Source organism: Gymnoscopelus microlampas, assembly GCF_963454915.1.
Source record: "Gymnoscopelus microlampas genome assembly, chromosome: 3".
Classification (NCBI taxonomy): domain Eukaryota; kingdom Metazoa; phylum Chordata; class Actinopteri; order Myctophiformes; family Myctophidae; genus Gymnoscopelus; species Gymnoscopelus microlampas.
Genome location: NC_139940.1, coordinates 6,097,483 through 6,116,728, shown reverse-complemented (window position 1 = coordinate 6,116,728; position 19,246 = coordinate 6,097,483). Strand labels below are relative to the sequence as shown.

Below are 19,246 nucleotides of genomic sequence, written 5' to 3'. Positions count from 1 at the left end.
CTTCGTGGTGTATAATAATAATTTAGCATTTTCTTTAGCAGAAATCTTCTCTTCTGGGGGTCCCTGGCACAAAACATTACATTCAATGTGGGGGTCCTTGACATGAAAAAGTGAGAACCACTGAGTTAGACTAGGATAAGTTTTAACAGGAGTTAGAATAGTTGACAGAACTTTTCTGTTACTTAAGTAAACAGTGCAGTATTGATATGAAATCTAAACTCAAATCTTGATGTTTGAAGCACACTGTCAAGTTACACTGAAGACATCACTAACGACAGTTACAGCGGTCTAACTCGTGTGTGTGTGTGTGTTTGTGTCTCAAGTGACAGGCAGTGTGTGACAGGTTCTCCTGATGTCATTGTTCTATCAGACAACGAGGCGTCGAGTCCAAAACCAGCCTGCAAACTGGAGAGACGTCCCAACGTCCAGCTGTTGAAGGTTCCCTTGCGATCATTAAAGTATACTTACTTTATGCTAGCGGCTACAAAGCCACAGGCTACAAGCTATTTTCAATGGAAGCCCAGTGACATGAAGATACAAACTGAAGCCCGATGCTTGTGTGAACACGGCATAATGCTTAATTTACACTTTGTCGCAGGACAGTGTCTCTTTCCGAAAAAGAACGGATCTCCAAGCTAACAGCGCGTTGCGTTACATGAAGTACAGTTCTGACTGATACTAGCGCGTCGCTCGCCGAAAACAGAAGATCTACTAGAAAATGTGCTCCTCGGAGCACAGGTCTCCGCCAGTACTGTTCCTGATTAATCCTGTCTTACCTATTTATATAACATATTGTCACGTGTCACTTGACCAATGTTAGCTTGATCCCGTTAGCTTGACCAATGTTACCTCACTTCCAAAAACATAAATGGTTTTTGGAAGTGACACACCTATTTATAGGATTTTATTTTGTCATGCGTCTCGCTAGCCAATCTAAAGCATTGGTGACAACATATTGTCACGTGTCACGTGAAGCTTAACCAATGTTAGCTTGGCTAGGGGGGGGACACACACAGCGTGACGGGAACGAAAACATACTCTCCACCTCTGGCGGAGACAACAAGCTCAGATCTGTTTTCGGCGAGCGTCAAGCCGTTAATCTTTAATAATGTATTAACGTAATGAAACCGTCATACGGTGGAGTATCTTTCCCGGTCTAAATGGGTTAAGCATCAGTTGTAGGTTCCGGTTTATTATCGTTGTGTGCATGTTTCAAACCTTCCTCTGTGTGGCTTGTCTCTCTTTCGCCCCCAGTCTGTCACACAGAACCTCCGACTTTAGTTCTTGATTGATGAAAATGTTCAGGTATCTGCTGACGTTTTCACATGCTAAAATAAAGTGTGTGTGTGTGTGGCCTGTGTTCAGGGTAAATCAGTGGAGGAGCGACAGAAGGTGATAACGTCTCTGAAGGAGGAGTTACGCATGGAGGAGGCATGTCTGGTTCTCCTCAGGAAGCTGAGACACAGTCAGCTGCAGAAGGAGAACCTAAACAAGGTCTGTCTCTCTCTCTCTCTGTTTCTGTCTCTCTCTGTTTCTGTCTCTCTCTCTCTCTCTCTCTCTCTCTCTCTCTCTCTCTCTCTCTCTCTCTCTCTGTTTCTGTCTCTATTACCCTAACTTCAGAAAACAATCTTTTCTCCAGGGACTTTTCAGATCAATTCATGTTTTCAACAGCATTAAAACACAACAATAACTTTGCCAAGAAGCAAAGCTAACTTATCGTTAGGGATGGGTATCGTTAGGATTTTTACGAGTCCGGTTCCGGTTCCGGTTCTGCTTATCGGATCCGGTTCCTATCGGTTCCATATTTCGGTTCCAAAATGATAAAAAAAATAAGAGGTCAAATGTTACCGAATACAGGAAACACTTGGCCGAAAACCGAATAGCCGGGAATTATTCATTAAAAAAACATTTATGTCATGGCTGTGCCTCTGTTGTAGAGCTACATGATTATGGCAATACTTATCATAACTATAATGGTTCCATATTGAGATCAGTTATTTAACACAATGTGTAGAAATAAAATATAATATGCCTCAAAACATTACCCTGCCATATTCAAGAAATTAAAACAAATATTGAATAGCTTATCAAAAGGCATTATAATGTCTGCAGTTGCATTATTGCACACAGCCAAAATGCATTAATAATATTAGGTCTGCCATTCTTTCCTTTTGAAGAAGTCACTTTCAGTTTCATTTTTGCAAGACACACACACACACACACGCACACGCACACTGGGCTGGGCTGAGTGCGCTTGGAGAGAAGCAGCAGCTCTACTCCTCCATACAGAGAGACGCAACTGATGTATACTTCTCCATACAGCGGTGTTTTACCGGATTTGTGATTTTTGATCAGATTGTGCTGTTTGTGTAGGACTTCTAAACGCCTTGGTTTGAACGGCTTTTAGCGCGTCTAGGAACCGATATGCAGAACCGAAATTACATATTTGTTATGGGTACCCGGTACCGACCATTTCTTTATCGGTTCCTACTTGGAACCGTATTTCGGTACCGAACCCTACTTATCGTTCACTGCTTCAAAGAACGAAAACCAATGTCTTCCTGGAAGGCAGGCAATTAGAACATCTAATCTGTGGTACATGTTGACAGATTGTCCTCACTAATGTAATGTTATACAGTTTTGAAGTTTAAAATGACAACAATGGACACTATGTTATGGTGTTATGGTGCCAGCAGGTCCCGGGGGTCCAGAATGCGTCCCTGCAAACGGGTTCTGTTCACGGAGCTCAACCCAACAACAAGATGTCTGTCCGAGCGACCGTACACCCCCCAGAGGCAACACACCCCCACCCACCCTCACAGGTACCACTGTACACCCCCACACCCCCACCCACCCTCACAGGTACCATTATACACCCACACCCACCCTCACAGGTACCACTGCACACCCCACACCCACCCTCACAGGTACCATTATACACCCACACCCACCCTCACAGGTACCACTGCACACCCCACACCCACCCTCACAGGTACCACTGCACACCCCACACCCACCCTCACAGGTACCACTGCACACCCCACACCCACCCTCACAGGTACCCATTATACCCCCCCACACCTACACCCACACTCACAGGTACCACTGCACACCCCCACCCACCCTCACAGGTACCATTATACACCCCCACACCCACCCTCACAGGTACCACTGCACACCCACACCCACTCTCACAGGTACCACTGTACACCTCCACACCCACCCTCACAGGTACCACTGCACACCCCCTAACACCCCCACCCTCACAGGGTGTTCAACAATTTGCAACAATGTCAGACCTACGATCTCACAACATGTCACATTGTGGTGCGTTGTGAGGCTGTAGATCAGCTATTTTAGCTACTAGAGTCTCGGGGGGCTACGCCCCCCTCGACCCCAGCCGCGCACGGGGCCCAGCGTGGAAGCGTGTATATTGGGGTACCCAAATCGTCGGATTAAAATGTGCAAAAGTAAAAAAAAAAAAAAAAAAGCAAATTAGAAGAAATTATATTTTTTATGTTGCTGGGGGGCCAATGGCGGCGGCGTGTTGTTTTGCCTCGGTGGTGCGCACGGTAAACGGTACGAAGCTGTTTCCCCTTCCGTTTTGTCCGAAATGTGGTGAGTAGAATTAATTATGTTGCGACGTGGAAACTGTGTCGTGAGCAATGAGAGGTGCCCTACGCCACCCGTAAATTCAGCGTGTCCGCCGTGGCTACTGTGTTGGCGAGATGTGGTGTGTCGGCGTTGTGTTTACTCGATTACAGAGCTGTGGCTATAGCGTCAGCGGCGCGCGGAAGTGACTTGCCGATTATATAAGTAGATTGGTTGTAGGACAGTGTATGTAGGGGCTTAAGTGGCTAATACAAAACTCCATGGAGTCCATCCATCCGTCTGTTCTCGCATTTCTCTCCTTAGTCAGTTCACCAATCCATCTGAACTGGTACGTTATTCATTTTTGCCAAATGAATGCTGTTTATTAGCATGTTCACCATAAGATCTGTTGTCGTGGTCCCATAGCCCGAATGGATGGTGGGTGTAAATGTGTGTATGGACTGGTAAACCGTGACTTTACCTTCCTCTCATCAAAACCACTGGAGCTGGACCCTAACGGTCCACAGTTAACACTCTTCACACTTAACCCATTAAAACCTGAGGCCGATTCTACAAAATGTCTTCTAAATCCTAGCTGTTTTTTGAAAAAAACTTGTGTTACTATATCAGTGGTTCTCAATCTTTTTCTTGTCAAGGACCACCCAAAAGTATATGTATTTGGCCGCGGACTCCCATCTCAAAATATTTTGTTCCAGGGACCCCCAGAAGCAAAGATTTGAGTTACAAATGTTCGCTTTAACAAATATATATATATTCAAAGATTTGCATACATTTTCACGATTTCTCAAAAATAGCAGATCTACAAGCTCGAGCTTGTAGATCTGCTATTTTTGAATAGCCCAAAGTGTAAAATAATGCTTTTTAGGTCAAATCAAAAGGGTTAAATTAACACTAAGCATTTACTGCGTGGTTAATATTGTAAATCAATGGGATAGTTCAGTTTTAGGATGTAATCCACTGAAGATTCTCAACTCACAGTTCAATTAAAAAATAGAGCAATGTTTCCATCTAGTGGTCGGATGGTAGAACGACACGCTATGGACTTACAGAGTGTCATTCCTTCCTCCTTGTAGTTAATGCATCCTAATTAGGTGGCTTCCTATTTAACATACATCAGGTGTAGAGTTCTGGTAATTAAAGCTACAATCTGTGAGGTTTATGTCTCTTCTGACGGAGAGTAAGTAATTGTAATGAAGTCAGAGCTACAATAAAGATGGTGCATGGCCCATCTAGTGTTTTTTTCTTTGTGTTAGGTTTAGTTATGTTAATTAGATGTGTTAGGGTTAGTTATTTAATTACTTGTGTTAGGGTTAGCTATATTAACACATTCCATGCCAGAGTTTAATCTCATAATGTACTTACCAGTGCCAGCGTTTTATTGTTGTTTTTTAGTTTTTTTTCATGTCGCCATAGACCTTGTTAAAATCCTTAAGATTGAGCTCTGCACTGTTTGTAAACATCACGGAGATCTGCCTGGTTCGACCAGTGAAAACCACGTGCAAAGCGGAGCCGCCATGTTGTAGTTAGAACGGTTTATGTTAAACAGTGATCAGCGAGGAGAAAAACTACAAAGAGAAAATGGCGTTTCAGTTTCGTCATTAGAACGGAGGCCGACGGGATCGGCAAAACCGGATCCCGGATAATTCCGTTTCCGGTGGTGCTACAATGAAATGTGCCGTATCGAAAATTGAAAAAAGTGCAATGTGAACTGAAAAGTAAAAGTAAAAGTAAAAGTAAAAGTAAAAGTAAAAGTAAAAGAAAAAAATAGCCCGTGGCTTGACGTCTTTTTCAAACAAACACATGAACACGTAGATGCTTAAATCATTTGAGAAATCATAAACATAACAACTGCACTGCAGGGTGCTTGGGGCACGGGCACAACAAGGTCATCTGTATTTAGGCTATTCTGTTGTGGTCTATATCTTTTTTATTTGTTGATAATTAATACAATAAACGCTGCATGCCTGCACCAAGCTAGCCTAGGGCCAGACGAATCTGCCAGTGCAAAAAAAACATTGCCCTCGTCGATTTGGGTCTGGCACCGCTCCGTTGTGATTCCATTTCCTGCTCCCGACGTCTGGGGTGACCAATCAGGGCCCAGTATTCAAATATGGGAGACTGTAATTGGTAGTTGGTTCGGTTGTAGGTCTAACCAAATGCATCGAGAGCCATTGTTTTGATCCCGCCCCCTTGGAAAAAAAACGTCCTCATAGAAGCACCAGATTCATATCCACGCAGTGATATAGTCTGGCTACGCGAGGCTAGCACCAAGCGGCAGCGCACATGGTCCCTCAGTGCGGCTGCTGCATGCAGAAGACACAGGCAGTTTAATGTGGCTATACTCGGCCAATTTTCAAGCGATTCTAAAGTTATAATTCAAAGTTCTCTCTTGTCTGTGAATCGGTCGGCTTTCGACACTATCCCACAAGTTCCGACCCGACATGACAGCGTCCACACCGCACCTTCGACCACAGATTTTCGGCAACAGACGCTTTCCAACGCCTACCGCCGCCAACGTCGGCGGATTTAGTTGTGTGAATCAACTTTGTTTTAGCCTTCTTAGTTAATAAACATATTGAATGTGTTCTTCTCTCTCTAGGCTCCATCAGTGATCCGGTCGGCTGGTACTGGTGCCATGGGTCAGCTGATGGGTCAAAGGTCATTGGCTCCAAGCCCGGCTCAGCTCCAGACCCACAGACTGACCCCCAAACAGCCCGCACCCCGCCCCCCCACCGGGCCCAACACTCCTGTCAGCTACCAACAACAGGTAATAGAACCAGTACCAGTGGTGGACAGTAACTAAAGTACAATTACTGGAGTCCGTGTTTCCAATTTTTCCATACTTTAACTTCTACTCCACTACATCTCAGAGACAAATATTGTACTTTTTACTCAAGTACAATTATTTGAAAACTTCTCTACTGCACAGTTATGCCCTGTGTCCCAACCTACAGAATTTCTGGATAGAGATATTCAGACTATTTTCCAATATACTAGGTAGAGATAGATCCTTTTGTTTTTTGCTTAAGTTTGAGTGTATTCTTTTCATTTTACCTGTCTATTTTGTGTATATGTCTGTTTGTTTTGAAAAAAAAGGAAGCAATCCATGTTAGGGGTGTGCCGATATATCGTCCCGCAATATATCGCGATACGTTTTCGTGACGATATGTATCGTTTTGGGGAAAAAAAATATCGTTTTGAAAAAAAATAATAAAAAAAAAATATATTTTTTTTTATTTTTTTTACAATCATTATAATCAGGCATGCAAACAGCCCCGAGGTGAAAAGGGTGACAACATGTTTTTTTTTTTTCGGGTCAGGTGTCACACTTTTGCCCTATTTGGATTCAAAACGGCTATTGTAGCTGAAAAGCTACAAGTTTGCATGTCTGAATAATGCAAAAACAGAATTATTTGTTTGCATTTGCTTTTTTTCTCCCCTGTGTATTTTCATAATAAAAAAGTGCGTATCGTATTGAAATCGTATCGAAGTTGTGAGCCCAATATCGTATCGTATCGTTTCGTGAAATTAGTGTCGGCACACCCCTAATCCATGTATATGAACTGAAATGTATAATCCTATCCTGTGCTTCACAATAAAAAATATTTGAAACGAAAACGAAAGTTACTAATTTAGTTTACTTTGTAGACTTGAAGTTGGATTATTATTGCAAAGCATACATGATTAACCACTTCAGCCCTATGTATTTACTTTGGCTATTTGAAAATAGTTGACCTACAAGCTCACAACTCGTCTGGGAAGCTATATGAACCCATGAATAATATTGTTCCGCCGCCTGACCTCCAGGTGGCGATGTCTCAGCAGCAGCAGCAGCAGCAGCGCTCCTCCTCCACCTCCTCCTCCTCCTCCTCCTCGGCGGTGATGTACATGAACCTGTCCTCCCAGCAGCAGCAGCAGCAGCAGCAGCAGCAGCAGCAGCAGGCCGCCGTGTCCCCGGACCCGGCCAGCAGCCAGGCGGCGGCCAAGCTGGCACTGCGCAAGCAGCTGGAGAAGACCCTGCTGGACATCCCACCCCCCAACCCCCCCGCCCCGCTGCTCCACTTCCTGCCCTCGGCCGCCAACGGAGAGTTCATCTACATGATCGGCCTGGAGGAGGTGGTGGACTCTGTGCTGGACAGCCAGGGTGAGACCGGCCGCCTGTCTGTCTGTATTCATGTCTGTCTGTCTGTCTGTCTGTATTCATGTCTGTCTGTCTGTCTGTCTGTCTGTCTGTATTCATGTCTGTCTGTCTGTCTGTCTGTCTGTATTCATATCTATCTGTCTGTCTGTCCGTCTGTCTGTATTCATATCTATCTGTCTGTCCGTCTGTCTGTATTCATATCTATCTATCTGTCTGTCCGTCCGTCTGTCCATCTGTCCGTCTGTCCGTCTGTCTGTCTGTCCGTCTGTCTGTATTCATATCTGTCTGTCTGTCTGTCTGTCTGTATTCATATCTATCTATCTGTCTGTCTGTATTCATATCTATCTGTCTGTATTCATATCTATCTGTCTGTCTGTCTGTATTCATATCTATCTATCTGTCTGTCCGTCCGTCTGTCCATCTGTCCGTCTGTCCGTCTGTCCGTCCGTCGCAGTGTTGATTTCGTCGACTAAAACTATGACGAAAAATGTTCGTCGACTACCTTTTTTCACTGACGAAAACAAAATAAAAACTAAGCTATGATGACTATTGACTAAAACTAAGACTAAATATATTGACGATTTCGTCAACAAATAAAAACTAGACGTAGTGGAGAAGAGATCCAAACATTTTATGTTTTGTTGCTCTCAGGTGTTGCACAAAGCTCACAACGCGTCACAGCTGTGAGCTTGTAGATCGGCTATTTTCAGCTTGCAACCATGTGTAAAACCAGCCATTGCGACACCATCAAGGCACCGCCAAGTACATTTTAGTCGACTAAATCAACTGTAGATTTAGTCGACTATAATCTTATGATATTTAGTCGACTAAAACTAGACAAAAACTAAAACATTTCAGGTGACTAAAAATGACTAAAACTAAATCGATTTTTTTTCCCAAAAGACTATGACTAAAACTAAATCAAAATTTGCTGTCAAAATCAACACTGGTCCGTCGGTCCGTCCCTCCCTTCATCTCGTCTGTAGTCATGTCTGTCTGTGTTAGCCAAATGTTGAAGATCCAAACTCTGTTTGAAATGGGTTAAGACTGCCTAACTCTTAACTTATAGTTCACCCCCAAAAGACATTTTTTCTATCGATTAGTCACCCCATGAAGCCTTGAATTTGTGGACATTTTTTAGTTTTTGTCGCATTCCTAAGCCAATTATTTGACGACCGGCGGAGACTCAATGGAGACTTTTTGAGTCTGAGTCGACTCCGCCAGTCACTAAATTATTGTTTTAGGAATGCGGCAAAAACAAAAAAATCTCCATGAATTCAAGGCTCCATGGAGAAAAGAATAAGTCATTTTGGGGGTGAGCTATCCATTTTTCCAGGAGCCTTTTGTTCCCTTAGATTATTTTGTTCCAGTTCAGTTATGATGGGCCTGGTAGTAAGTACTGTTTTGACGTTTTTGACTTTACTGTGGTTAGTTTAGTTTCTTTATTTTGTTTTGGTAGTTTATGGGAGTCTGGTGGTAACAGCAGGCACATAGTGTTTGGCTCACCAGACTCCCCACTTTAGATTTTTTCTTTTAGTTGGGTCTCAGTTTTGTTTGTCACTCCTCCTATCCCCGGGGATGTTTAGTACTCTGACTTCTTATGTACAAATACATAAAAAAAAAACACGTTAACGTGTTTATCTGAATTTCAAATACAAATTCATTGCAATTGCCATTGGTGTTCGAGTCAGGTTTAATGGCTATAACACGAGCAGATCCACTAGCACATTGGTTCTCAAAGTGGGGTCCGTGGACCCCCAGGGGTACCAGGGGGTCCCCAGCAAAATTTAAAAAAAATCATTTTAACCATATTTTGTACTTTGTCTGTTCAAAAATAGCAGATATACAAGCTCATAGTGCGACACCGAGTGCCTATGAGCTTGTAGATCTGCTATTTTTTTTAAATTCATGTCACGAAATATTTTTGAGATGGGGGTCCGCAGCGCGCGCGGGCGTGTGTGTGTGTGTGTGTGTGTGTGCCTCAGTGTGTGTGTGTGTGTGTGCCCCTCCCTTTCGATCTGTATGTCTGTCTGTGTCTACAGTACCTGTCTACCTGTTTTGTGTGTTTGTCTACCTGTCTGTGTGTGTCCGTCGGTCCGTCTGACGAAGTGCGTTTGTGTTTCACAGGGAAGATGTGTTTACCCCTGTCCTCCATGTGTTTCACAGGGAAGATGTGTTTACCCCTGTCCTCCATGTGTTTCACAGGGAAGATGTGTTTACCCCTGTCCTCCATGTGTTTCACAGGGAAGATGTGTTTACCCCTGTCCTCCATGTGTTACACAGGGAAGATGTGTTTACCCCTGTCCTCCATGTGTTTCACAGGGAAGATGTGTTTACCCCTGTCCTCCATGGAGCCCTTCTCCTGTGCCCAGTGCCAGACAGACTTCACCCCTCACTGGAAGCAGGAGACGGGCGGGCGCATCCTGTGCGAGACCTGCATGTCGTCCAATCAGAAGAAGGCACTCAAGGCGGAGCACACCAATAGGCTGAAGAACGCGTTCGTCAAGGCCCTGCAACAGGAGCAGGTCATTTCCCTGTCGCCATAGTAACAGCCTAACCTGTATTGATCGTGAGGGAGGGAACGGTGTTGTTCTCAGCCAACATAATCAATACGAGAGCAATTCGATAAATGGAAACACAGAAACACAGAATCACCTCGTCTTGCAGTTTTCTGGGCCGGTCTAGGGGGGCAACAGTTAATCGAACCAACATATATCGTTGCTGTCGGGCAGAAACTTCTTATCTCCATATTCTGTCTTTTTGTGTTTTTTCCTAAATTAACACCCTACTTGATCATACTACAGCGTCACACAAAAGCATCAAAAGTAACAGATCCACAAGCACGGAACACGACGCAAAACGTTGAGTGTTGCGCTTGTATATCTGTTACTTTTGCTATTTTTTTTTTCCCTGAAAGTAAACAGTTTTGGACATAATGAGATTTCAATCGATAATGAAAAAGAATCGATAATCAATTTGAATACAAAATAATCGATTTTGGGAGAAAACAGGTTTTCCACATGGGGGGGGGAGACGTTTTTTTGTTTAGAAGCCTGGTGATGTGATTTGATGTGAGGCGCTCCACTATCTAACCTTATATGGTCAATGGACGGTGGATTTCCTCTTTTGAATGTTGTAATCAAGGTATTTTATAAAGGAAGGTATGGTCATCTACAGCTTTTTCTCTATCCAGCAATTATAGTTGGCAGATTTGTTTTGTCACAGAGATAAGCTTGTATATCTGCTATTTTTGAATAGCCAAAGTATACAATAATGGTTAAAGTGGTTACATTTATTTTGGACCTATATTAACTTATTTAGCTGGAGACCCCCTGATACCCCGCCAAAGACCCCTGACTGCCCCGTGGCCTCACCGTACCACCTTCTATAAAATACCTGGGTTGTAATTTGGAAATCATTTTACCCATGCTGATGGGTGGAGATCTGCCCTCTTATCTGGTTTATTACTTCCTGATGAGATGGCAAAGATGAGATATTTATCATGATGGAGAAAAAACTGACAGATGAACAGGAAGACATCCAGTGTGACAAAATGGATGTCTCTACTGCCATGCAATTTGATTGGTTGACTAGTGAACGATTGCTGAGAGGGAGACGGTGTAGGAGAGACAGACTGTAAGATAGGGATGCCACAATCTGACCTTCAGCCAATTCGAAATTCGGACAGCCCTGGCGAATATTTTTCGATTATTCGACGGCGCCGTTTTTTGAAAAATATTTTTAAAAAAATTTTTTTTTTTTTTTTTTTTTACATTTTTTTTTTTTTTTTGCTCCTGTTTTAGCATTATTATGGTCATTTCCGGGTTGCGCGGCCCAATTATTAGTTACGTTAATGTTTGGGCTGGGATGCTTTCCAGCAGGGGCCTCAGTGCGGCTGCAGAGTTCATGTTTGGGCTGGGCTGAAACAGTGAAACGCTCTGAAACTGTGGCCATTTAGAATTATTAAGACTATAATATTACTATTATTAGTATTAGCATATATTTTGATTGAAACTAAGGCATACAAAAGTAAAAAGTAAAAAAAAATAATAATAAATAATTAAATAATAAAAAAATTATATAATTAAAATCGAATTTTAAAAATCATTTTCGATTATGGAGACTGTAACGAATATTCGAAAATTCGAATATTCGGTGGCATCCCTACTGTAAGACAGCTGTCCTCAAAATAGTGTGTGTGTGTGTGTGTGTGTGTGTGTGTGTGTGTGTTTAACAGGAAATCGAACAGAGGATGCAGATGTCCAGCAGCTCCTCCCACACGCCTCCTAGTGGCAGCAAAGATGCACTGAGACAACACAGACAGGTACGTGTACACACACACGCATGCGCACGCACACACAAACACAAACACAGTCAAGTGTATTCATTACAGACTTGTTGTCATTTTCAGTTGTGGTTATAGGCACAGGGTTTTTATCTCTCCGCTGGCGACAGCCTAGGGCTGAGCGCTGAGTCATTATGTGTCTGGGTTGTCTGTCTGTCCGTCCGTCCGTCCGTCCGTACGTACCTCCGTCTGTACATACAGTACATACGTACGACTTGCGTCCCAACCATGTGAATGTGATATCTCAAGAACACGCTTGAGGGAATGTCATGACATTTGGCACAAACGTGGACTTGGGCTGAAGGATGAACTGATTAGAAGTAGCTGGTCAAACGGTCAAGGTCACTGACCCCACAAAACCATGTCCATTAAATTCCTTCAATATCTTTATTCACTATACTTTATGAGTCTGGACACACAAACGGATGTAAACGGCAACTGGTTGGCGGAGGCATAACAACCGCAATGGGTTATTGCTTAATTTCACTTTTTTTAATATTCCTCTTTCAACCTGGCATCCCTATTTTGGGCGTGTCATTAGGTTGTAGATCTGCTATGTACACCCCACTGTCGTGTTGTCACGGTCCGCTCCGCGGGCCGTGGACTCTTTGCCCTTATTTGGTCGTGGACACTTTAGGCCTGTTCTTTAGGCCTGTCACCGTCCGCTCCTCGGGCCGCGGACTCTGACTTTATTATTTAGACCTTCCTGCCCTTATAAGGTCTTGGACTTATTAGGCCTTGTTCTGTTCTTTACCTAGTCTGGTTATTCTGTTACTCTGTTGTTGTTGCCCTGCGTTTGTTCTGTACTTTATTTTGTAGTCTTGTTTCCTGCTGTGCTTAGTTACTGTTACCTGTCTTGTCTCACCTCCCTGTTGATTAGTCATGTTCTCCTCCTGTGTCCTCTTAGTCCCTCAGCCTATCCCAGTGTTGATTGTCTGTTGAGTTCACCTGTGTCTTATTAGTTCCCTGTCTATTTAAGCCCTGTGTTTGCACCATGTCCTTGCTTGTTCATTATTCCATGTTGCGTGTTGTAACATCGTGAGTTCAGTCCCTTGTTTGTATTAATACCTTTTGAGTTAATAAACCCGTTAAACCGACCAGTTCTACCTCTGTCTCTCCTGCACTTGGGTCCTACGATCTGCCCTGACTCAAACCGTGACACGTGTGACAAAGCATAACTCAAAGCTTGATGTAACTTTCCTGTTCTACCCAGAATTTGAACCCCGGTCTCCTGCTTAACTCATTCACTGCCAGACTTATTGCTGGCCGCGTTTGCCCACTGCCAGAGATTTTTCATTGAAAAAAAAAAAGTACTCTGGAGCTGAGATACAGAATTTTTAAGCTTTAAGTTAACAAGGAAGTGGATGGGAGTCTTTTCCTTCGAAAAATCATATCTCCTTGGTCTTTGGGTCAAAAAAAATAAATAAAAAAAAAAAAAAAAAAAAAATAAAATAAAATTTAAATTAATAATTACGTTTTTTACGTCTGTGGCAGGTTTGGTAAACGGGAATAATTACGTTTATTACGTCAGTGGCAGTGTATGAGTTAAGGGCTGACGTGTTTTACCACTGAGCTTATAGAGCCTGCCTGCTTGCTCTGGGGTTAGAAATTGAATTTTGACCCTCAGGTCAAAATCTTTGTCAAACCAGAAACAGGATCTTGTCAAAAGTCATGTTTAACTAGACGAGCAGGGAGACCAAATACAACCACCCCAATTGTATAAGTTATACCATACAGATTTGACAAAATAAGAATTTATTCACTAAGAAAACGTACACACTACACCTTTAAGTGCTTATACGTTTAGGCACTGTTACTGTGATCACGGTTAGTATAGGCATGGATACTTTGTTTTGCCTTTGGGTTGCTTTCATTTCTGCCCGTACCACTTAACGTAGTTATGACGTCCTTATGCAGTCAGATAGCAGGTTATTTACACAGACGCTAGCTAGGTTCGTGTTGTGAGCTTGTAGATCTGCTATTTTCAAACATTTTAGTACTTTTACTTTTGGTACTTTAAGTATATTTTGATACCAATACTTGTTCTTTTACTCAAGTACATTTTTTATTCCGGACTTTTACTTGTAAATGAGTATTTCTACATTGCAGTATTGATACTTTTACTTAAAGGGCAAGACCACTTTGGTAGAGGTTTGGGTTGTGTAGTTACCTTGCCATGATGTAACTCCAAATGTGGTCAAGAAATAAAAAATAATTGCTGCATTGATTAGAAATTGATCATTCAAAATATGCTCCTCATTGACTTACATTGTACAGTAAAACAGCTCTCAAAGTCGCTCTTTTAGCATGTAAACGAATGTAAACAAAGTCGATTCAAACAATATAGAACATCACCAAACCCAGTACTGTTTTTTTTAAAATAAAAATGTTAACTTACTGTTGATTTAGCTATTTTTATTAGAAAGAAAACCTGGACTGGATCGGCGGATCCGGATCCGGATCTTCAAATAGTAAAATCATCTGGAAGTTGACATTTTTATTAAAAAAATAAACAGTACTGGGTTTGGTGATGTTCTATATTGTCTGAATCAGCTTAGTTTGTGTTCGTTTATGGGCTAAAAGATTGACTTTGAGAGCTGTTTCAGCATACAATGTAAGTCTAATTAATGGAGCAATTCTTTTTCATGTCTTGTCCACCTTTGGAGTTACATCATGGCAAGGTAACTACACAACCCAAACCTCTACCAAAGTGGTCTTGCCCTTTAAGTAAAACATTTGAGTACCTTTTTCCACCACTGCCTACATTGTAAATTGATTTCCGTCTGGTGTGTGTCTGTCCGCCCCTCCCTCGCATGCAGCAGCACCAGCCATCCCACCCCTCTCACCCCCCCAGCGTCCAGCAGAGAGGCGGCGGGTCGGTGTCGGGGTCGGCGTTCTCCCACCAGTCCTCCTCCCACTCCCAGTTCTCCATGAGCGCCGGTCTGATGGGCCTCCAGCAGGCCGGCAAACACAGCAGCCCGCTGGCCAGCGCAGGACACAGCCGCTCACACCACCACCATCAACAACAACAACAACAACATCAACAACAACAACATCATCAACATCAACAACAACAACAACAACAACAACACCAACACCAACAACAACACCAACAACAACACCATCATCATGACAGCCGCAGAAACATCTACAGTCTGCCTGGTGAGGAACTATACAGCAGTTTTTTTGAGTGGTGCCAACCACTCCTATATCTGACTTTGTCCGTCCGTCCGTGTGTCCGTCCGTCCGTCCTTGACCAATCAGCACGGCTGATTGGTCAAGCTTCACGTGACACGTGACAATATGTTGTCACGTGTCACGTGACAACATATTGTTGCTGATTGCAACACAAGGATGCAACCAGTTACACTTACAAAGGCACCACTCTCTTCACACTGGGTGTGATTTTTAGCGGCGCTAGCCGCGAGCGGAACCTGCTCTATACCAGACTTTGTCCGTGTTCACCGTCAACGTTCTGATTGGTCAGACCCATCAACGTTCTGATTGGTCAGACCCGTCAACGTTCTGATTGGTCAGACCCCGTCAACGTTCTGATTGGTCAGACCCGTCAACAAAGTGATTGGTCAAGCTTCACGTGACACATGGCTATAAACACATTATAAACACATATCGATGACATAATGTATCAAAGGCGCCGCTATCTTCACACAGGGTGTGATTTTTTCTAAACGTTGGGTTCGGGAACCATGGTTTCATTTGCACGCTCTCGGAGTTAAACAAACTCTGAGGATTTTAGAGTGTGGACTGAGGGGTCTTTAAGAAGATCGTGTCAAATGGGGGTCCATGGGCTAATGCTTATAAAACTGGGGGTCTTTGAAATTAAGGTTGAGAATCACTGAACTAAACTAAATTACTACTCTGACACAGTGTTACAAACCGCCACCTTTTTAAGCTAATGACCTAAGTCATATTTTCAAGTAAAAAATAATAATAAGAATAAGAATGTAACCACATATAAAATGTGATATTCTTTAAAATGTTTAATTTAAAACATTATGAAAAAGAAAAATTACTTGGGCCAGTATTTTAAGAACGTGACAAAATTGAACATGAAGTACATTTGGTTTAGACTAAAGTCTCTTTCCCTCTCCCTCACCTTTCCCTCTCTCTCTCTCTCTCTCTCTCTCTTTGTCTCAATGAAACCCCCCCCCCCCCTTTCTTCAACAGGTATGTCTCTGGGCTACCTGAATCCAGCCAGCCTGGCCTCTCCCAAGTCCTCCAGCCTAGCTGACCGGCAGAGAGAGTACCTCCTGGACATGATCCCGCCCCGCTCTATATCCCAGTCTCTGACTGGTCAGAAATAAACCCCTCGCCTCCCCTCCACTGTAAATCCCAGTCTCTTGACTGGTCATAAATAAACCCCTCCCCCCCTCCTCCTCCAAAAGCTACTCTTTACAGCTACATTGTGATTGTCTCCGATTGCTCACATATAAAGCCCCTCCCCCGACGCCATAGCATGTTTGCTATCAAAACGGACCCTTTCTGAAGGACAACACGGACGGATCGTTTCGAAACGAAAAACACACCGGAGCTTGTAGGTCTTTAACAAGAACCCTGAACCTGAACTCAAACCAACAAACGCTCCACTCACCAGCAGCATGTGACCACAACCACGTGGTCAACAACTGGTGGAGCAAAAATGAAACATTTGAGACTTTTTTTTTTTTTTTTTGCTATTGTCTAAGGCAGTGGTTCTCAAACGGTTAAAAATGTCATGGTATGGCTTAGGGCCACGTATACTCCTCCCATAACTCGGAGAGCGGTGCAAATGGAACCAAATGGACCCGTACGGGTCCATTTTGTTTCCATTTGCACGCTCTCCGAGTTACAGACCTGTACGGAACACCATTTGGTTCCTAACTATCAAGTTTACCTGGGGACCCCCTGGAACCCTGTCAAGGAACCTTGGGGGGAGCGAACCCCACTTTGAGAACCACTGGTCTAAGGGTACGGTCATACGGTCACTCATCTGTGTCAGAAGCGTTGTGAGCCAACGCATACCGGGGGACGCGTCAATTTCCACGCGTCGTCTTGCGTGTTGTTGGGGCGCAGTGCCGTTTTTTTCTGCCGTGTAGTTCGTTTGACTCACTGTACGCTGGAGCGCGTTGGCTCACTGGAAGATGTATCCACAAGCGAAATGCCTTCTGAGTGGGGGTCGACCTGCAAACTTCTCTCCCTAGTCGGATGACGCCCGCCCGGTCAAAGCCCCGACGCTTTCTGATGCGTTTGAAAGCGTCGCGTCAAAACGCAGCAAACGGACACTCCAGCCCCCTTTGCTCCCATAGAATGGAAGTGAACGGGGACACTGACGCTTCTGAGGGCATATCCTCGGTGTCCGGCAGAAACCTCTTATCTCCGTGTTTTAACTTTTTGGTGTTTTTTCGTAAATTAGCGGCCTACGTGTTCCTACTACAGCGTCACACAAAGGCATCAAAAGTAGCAGATCTGCAAGCTCGAAAAGCGGCTCGAAAAGCGGCTCGAAAAACGGCGCGAAGCGTCGCGTTTTGAGCTTGACGATCTGCTGCTTTTGTCGTTTTTTGAATTTGAATCCTGATAAGTTAACAGTTTTTGGGACATATGAGGTTTGCACCCGACAGAGACGATATGCGTGACCGCGACCGTTTTCCCCGGGGGGACGGACGACCTCGCATTGGACAGGATCTGTTTCGCGGATGGATTTCATTGGACGAGACAAAAAAAAAAAGAACCACACCTTGACAGACGTGTGGACGACGTGTCAAACTGTCTGTCGGCAAGGCCGACCACTTTTGGAGGCTTTAAAAAAAAAGTGTTCTTCTAATCTTTTATCATAAAATTCTCACAACTTGTATTAGTTCCTTCAAATACAAACTGAGCCTTTTTATTTATCTCTCGCAGCTTCTGCTGTTTCCTATGAGGCTTAGCTTTAAGTTTTTGAGTTTCGCCGCATTTAATGTGGCATGCATCACCAAAAAAAAAAGAAAAAAAAAAAAGATCAAGTCATACCGCACGTTATCAACTAGTTTTCGCTCAATTGTATTCAGCATTAAAGGTGGTGTAAGTGATGTTTTTTTGTTAAAAAGAAAGTGTTAAATAGCTCTATATTCCGATATGAATCATTGCTATAATAGTGTTTCTTCAGTAACAGGGGTCTCCATGTTTCTCTAAAATACGTTTTCAGGCCAGGATACCAGTTTTATCCAATCAGGAGAGAGAACTCGTACAGGTTACAGGAAGTGGTGGATTTTTTGTGGAATTCTCTCTTGATTGGATGAAATTGGTATCCTGACCTGAAAATGTACGTATGTTCTGTTTATTACAGACTCTGAGGGATGGGGAGACCCATGATGCTGAACAAACAGTCTATAACAATGACTACTATCAGAATATAGAGCTTAGACTATTTAACAAAAAAAAAACTTTGAATTTGTCACCTTAGGAGACTTATTCCACATAAGAGTTCAATCCAGCTCGAAGAAAAACATGGGTCTAAGAGTCTCACTGAGGTATAAACATACGGTGACTGGCATTTTTTTTTGTGTCAGAATAAAGTATTAAAACTAAATATATAATAAACTACAGACTATAAGGAACGGCTCTCTTGGAGAGTCCCGAGTTTTGTTAGTACAGAAGTGAGCAACGTTATGAGTTTTAAGCATTAAATGCAGTCTGTGTCCTGGAGGACGGAGAGTCTCTAAACCGGTATGAACCAGACTCTCTCCATCGCTACCACACCGCTCCCTGTCCCGCACAGCATCTTCAGGGGTTACATTTTTGTAAGATTTTAACATTTTAAAAAGGAAAAAACTTAACTGACGTGTCAATCAAATGTAATGTTCTTGTTTTTTTTTAACATATATATATATATGTATATGTATATGTATATGTATATGTATATGTATATGCATATGTATATACAGGGACGTGCACAGATAGATTCTAGGTGGCGCTAGAGCACCTGCCCTTTGCCCTCTTGACCAGAAGTGCCCAAAAAGTTGTTGTTTTTTCAGTTTACAGCAGGGGGGGGGTCCACCAAATCTTTATGTGATATGATTTTTCTTTTTACCATATCCACTCGAAACCTAGCATCCCTTTTCTGAGGAGAACTTTAGCCAAAAATAGCCGATCTACAAGCTCACAACGCCTCG

General features: G+C 43.2%; 1 protein-coding gene across 6 annotated transcripts in view; it reads left to right on the top strand.

Annotated features, from left to right (window-relative positions):
* LOC311042203 (transcriptional repressor p66-beta-like) overlaps positions 1-19,012 on the top strand; it is a 39,039-nt gene extending 20,027 nt beyond the window's left edge. The window contains exons 4-13 of one of the 6 annotated variants that reach the window (XM_084052787.1): positions 324-438; positions 1,366-1,494; positions 2,694-2,822; positions 6,212-6,379; positions 7,420-7,524; positions 7,555-7,756; positions 10,076-10,278; positions 11,991-12,077; positions 14,918-15,260; positions 16,287-19,012. In XM_084052787.1, the coding sequence (XP_083908913.1) occupies positions 324-438; positions 1,366-1,494; positions 2,694-2,822; positions 6,212-6,379; positions 7,420-7,524; positions 7,555-7,756; positions 10,076-10,278; positions 11,991-12,077; positions 14,918-15,260; positions 16,287-16,423 (1,618 nt within the window). In that variant the 3' untranslated portion in view covers positions 16,424-19,012. Of the gene's footprint in view, positions 1-323; positions 439-1,365; positions 1,495-2,693; positions 2,823-6,211; positions 6,392-7,419; positions 7,757-10,075; positions 10,279-11,990; positions 12,078-14,917; positions 15,261-16,286 lie in introns of all 6 variants that reach the window. The other 5 variants (XM_084052786.1, XM_084052784.1, XM_084052785.1 and 2 more) reach the window with 5 other exon arrangements.
* Positions 19,013-19,246: the final 234 nt, after the last annotated feature.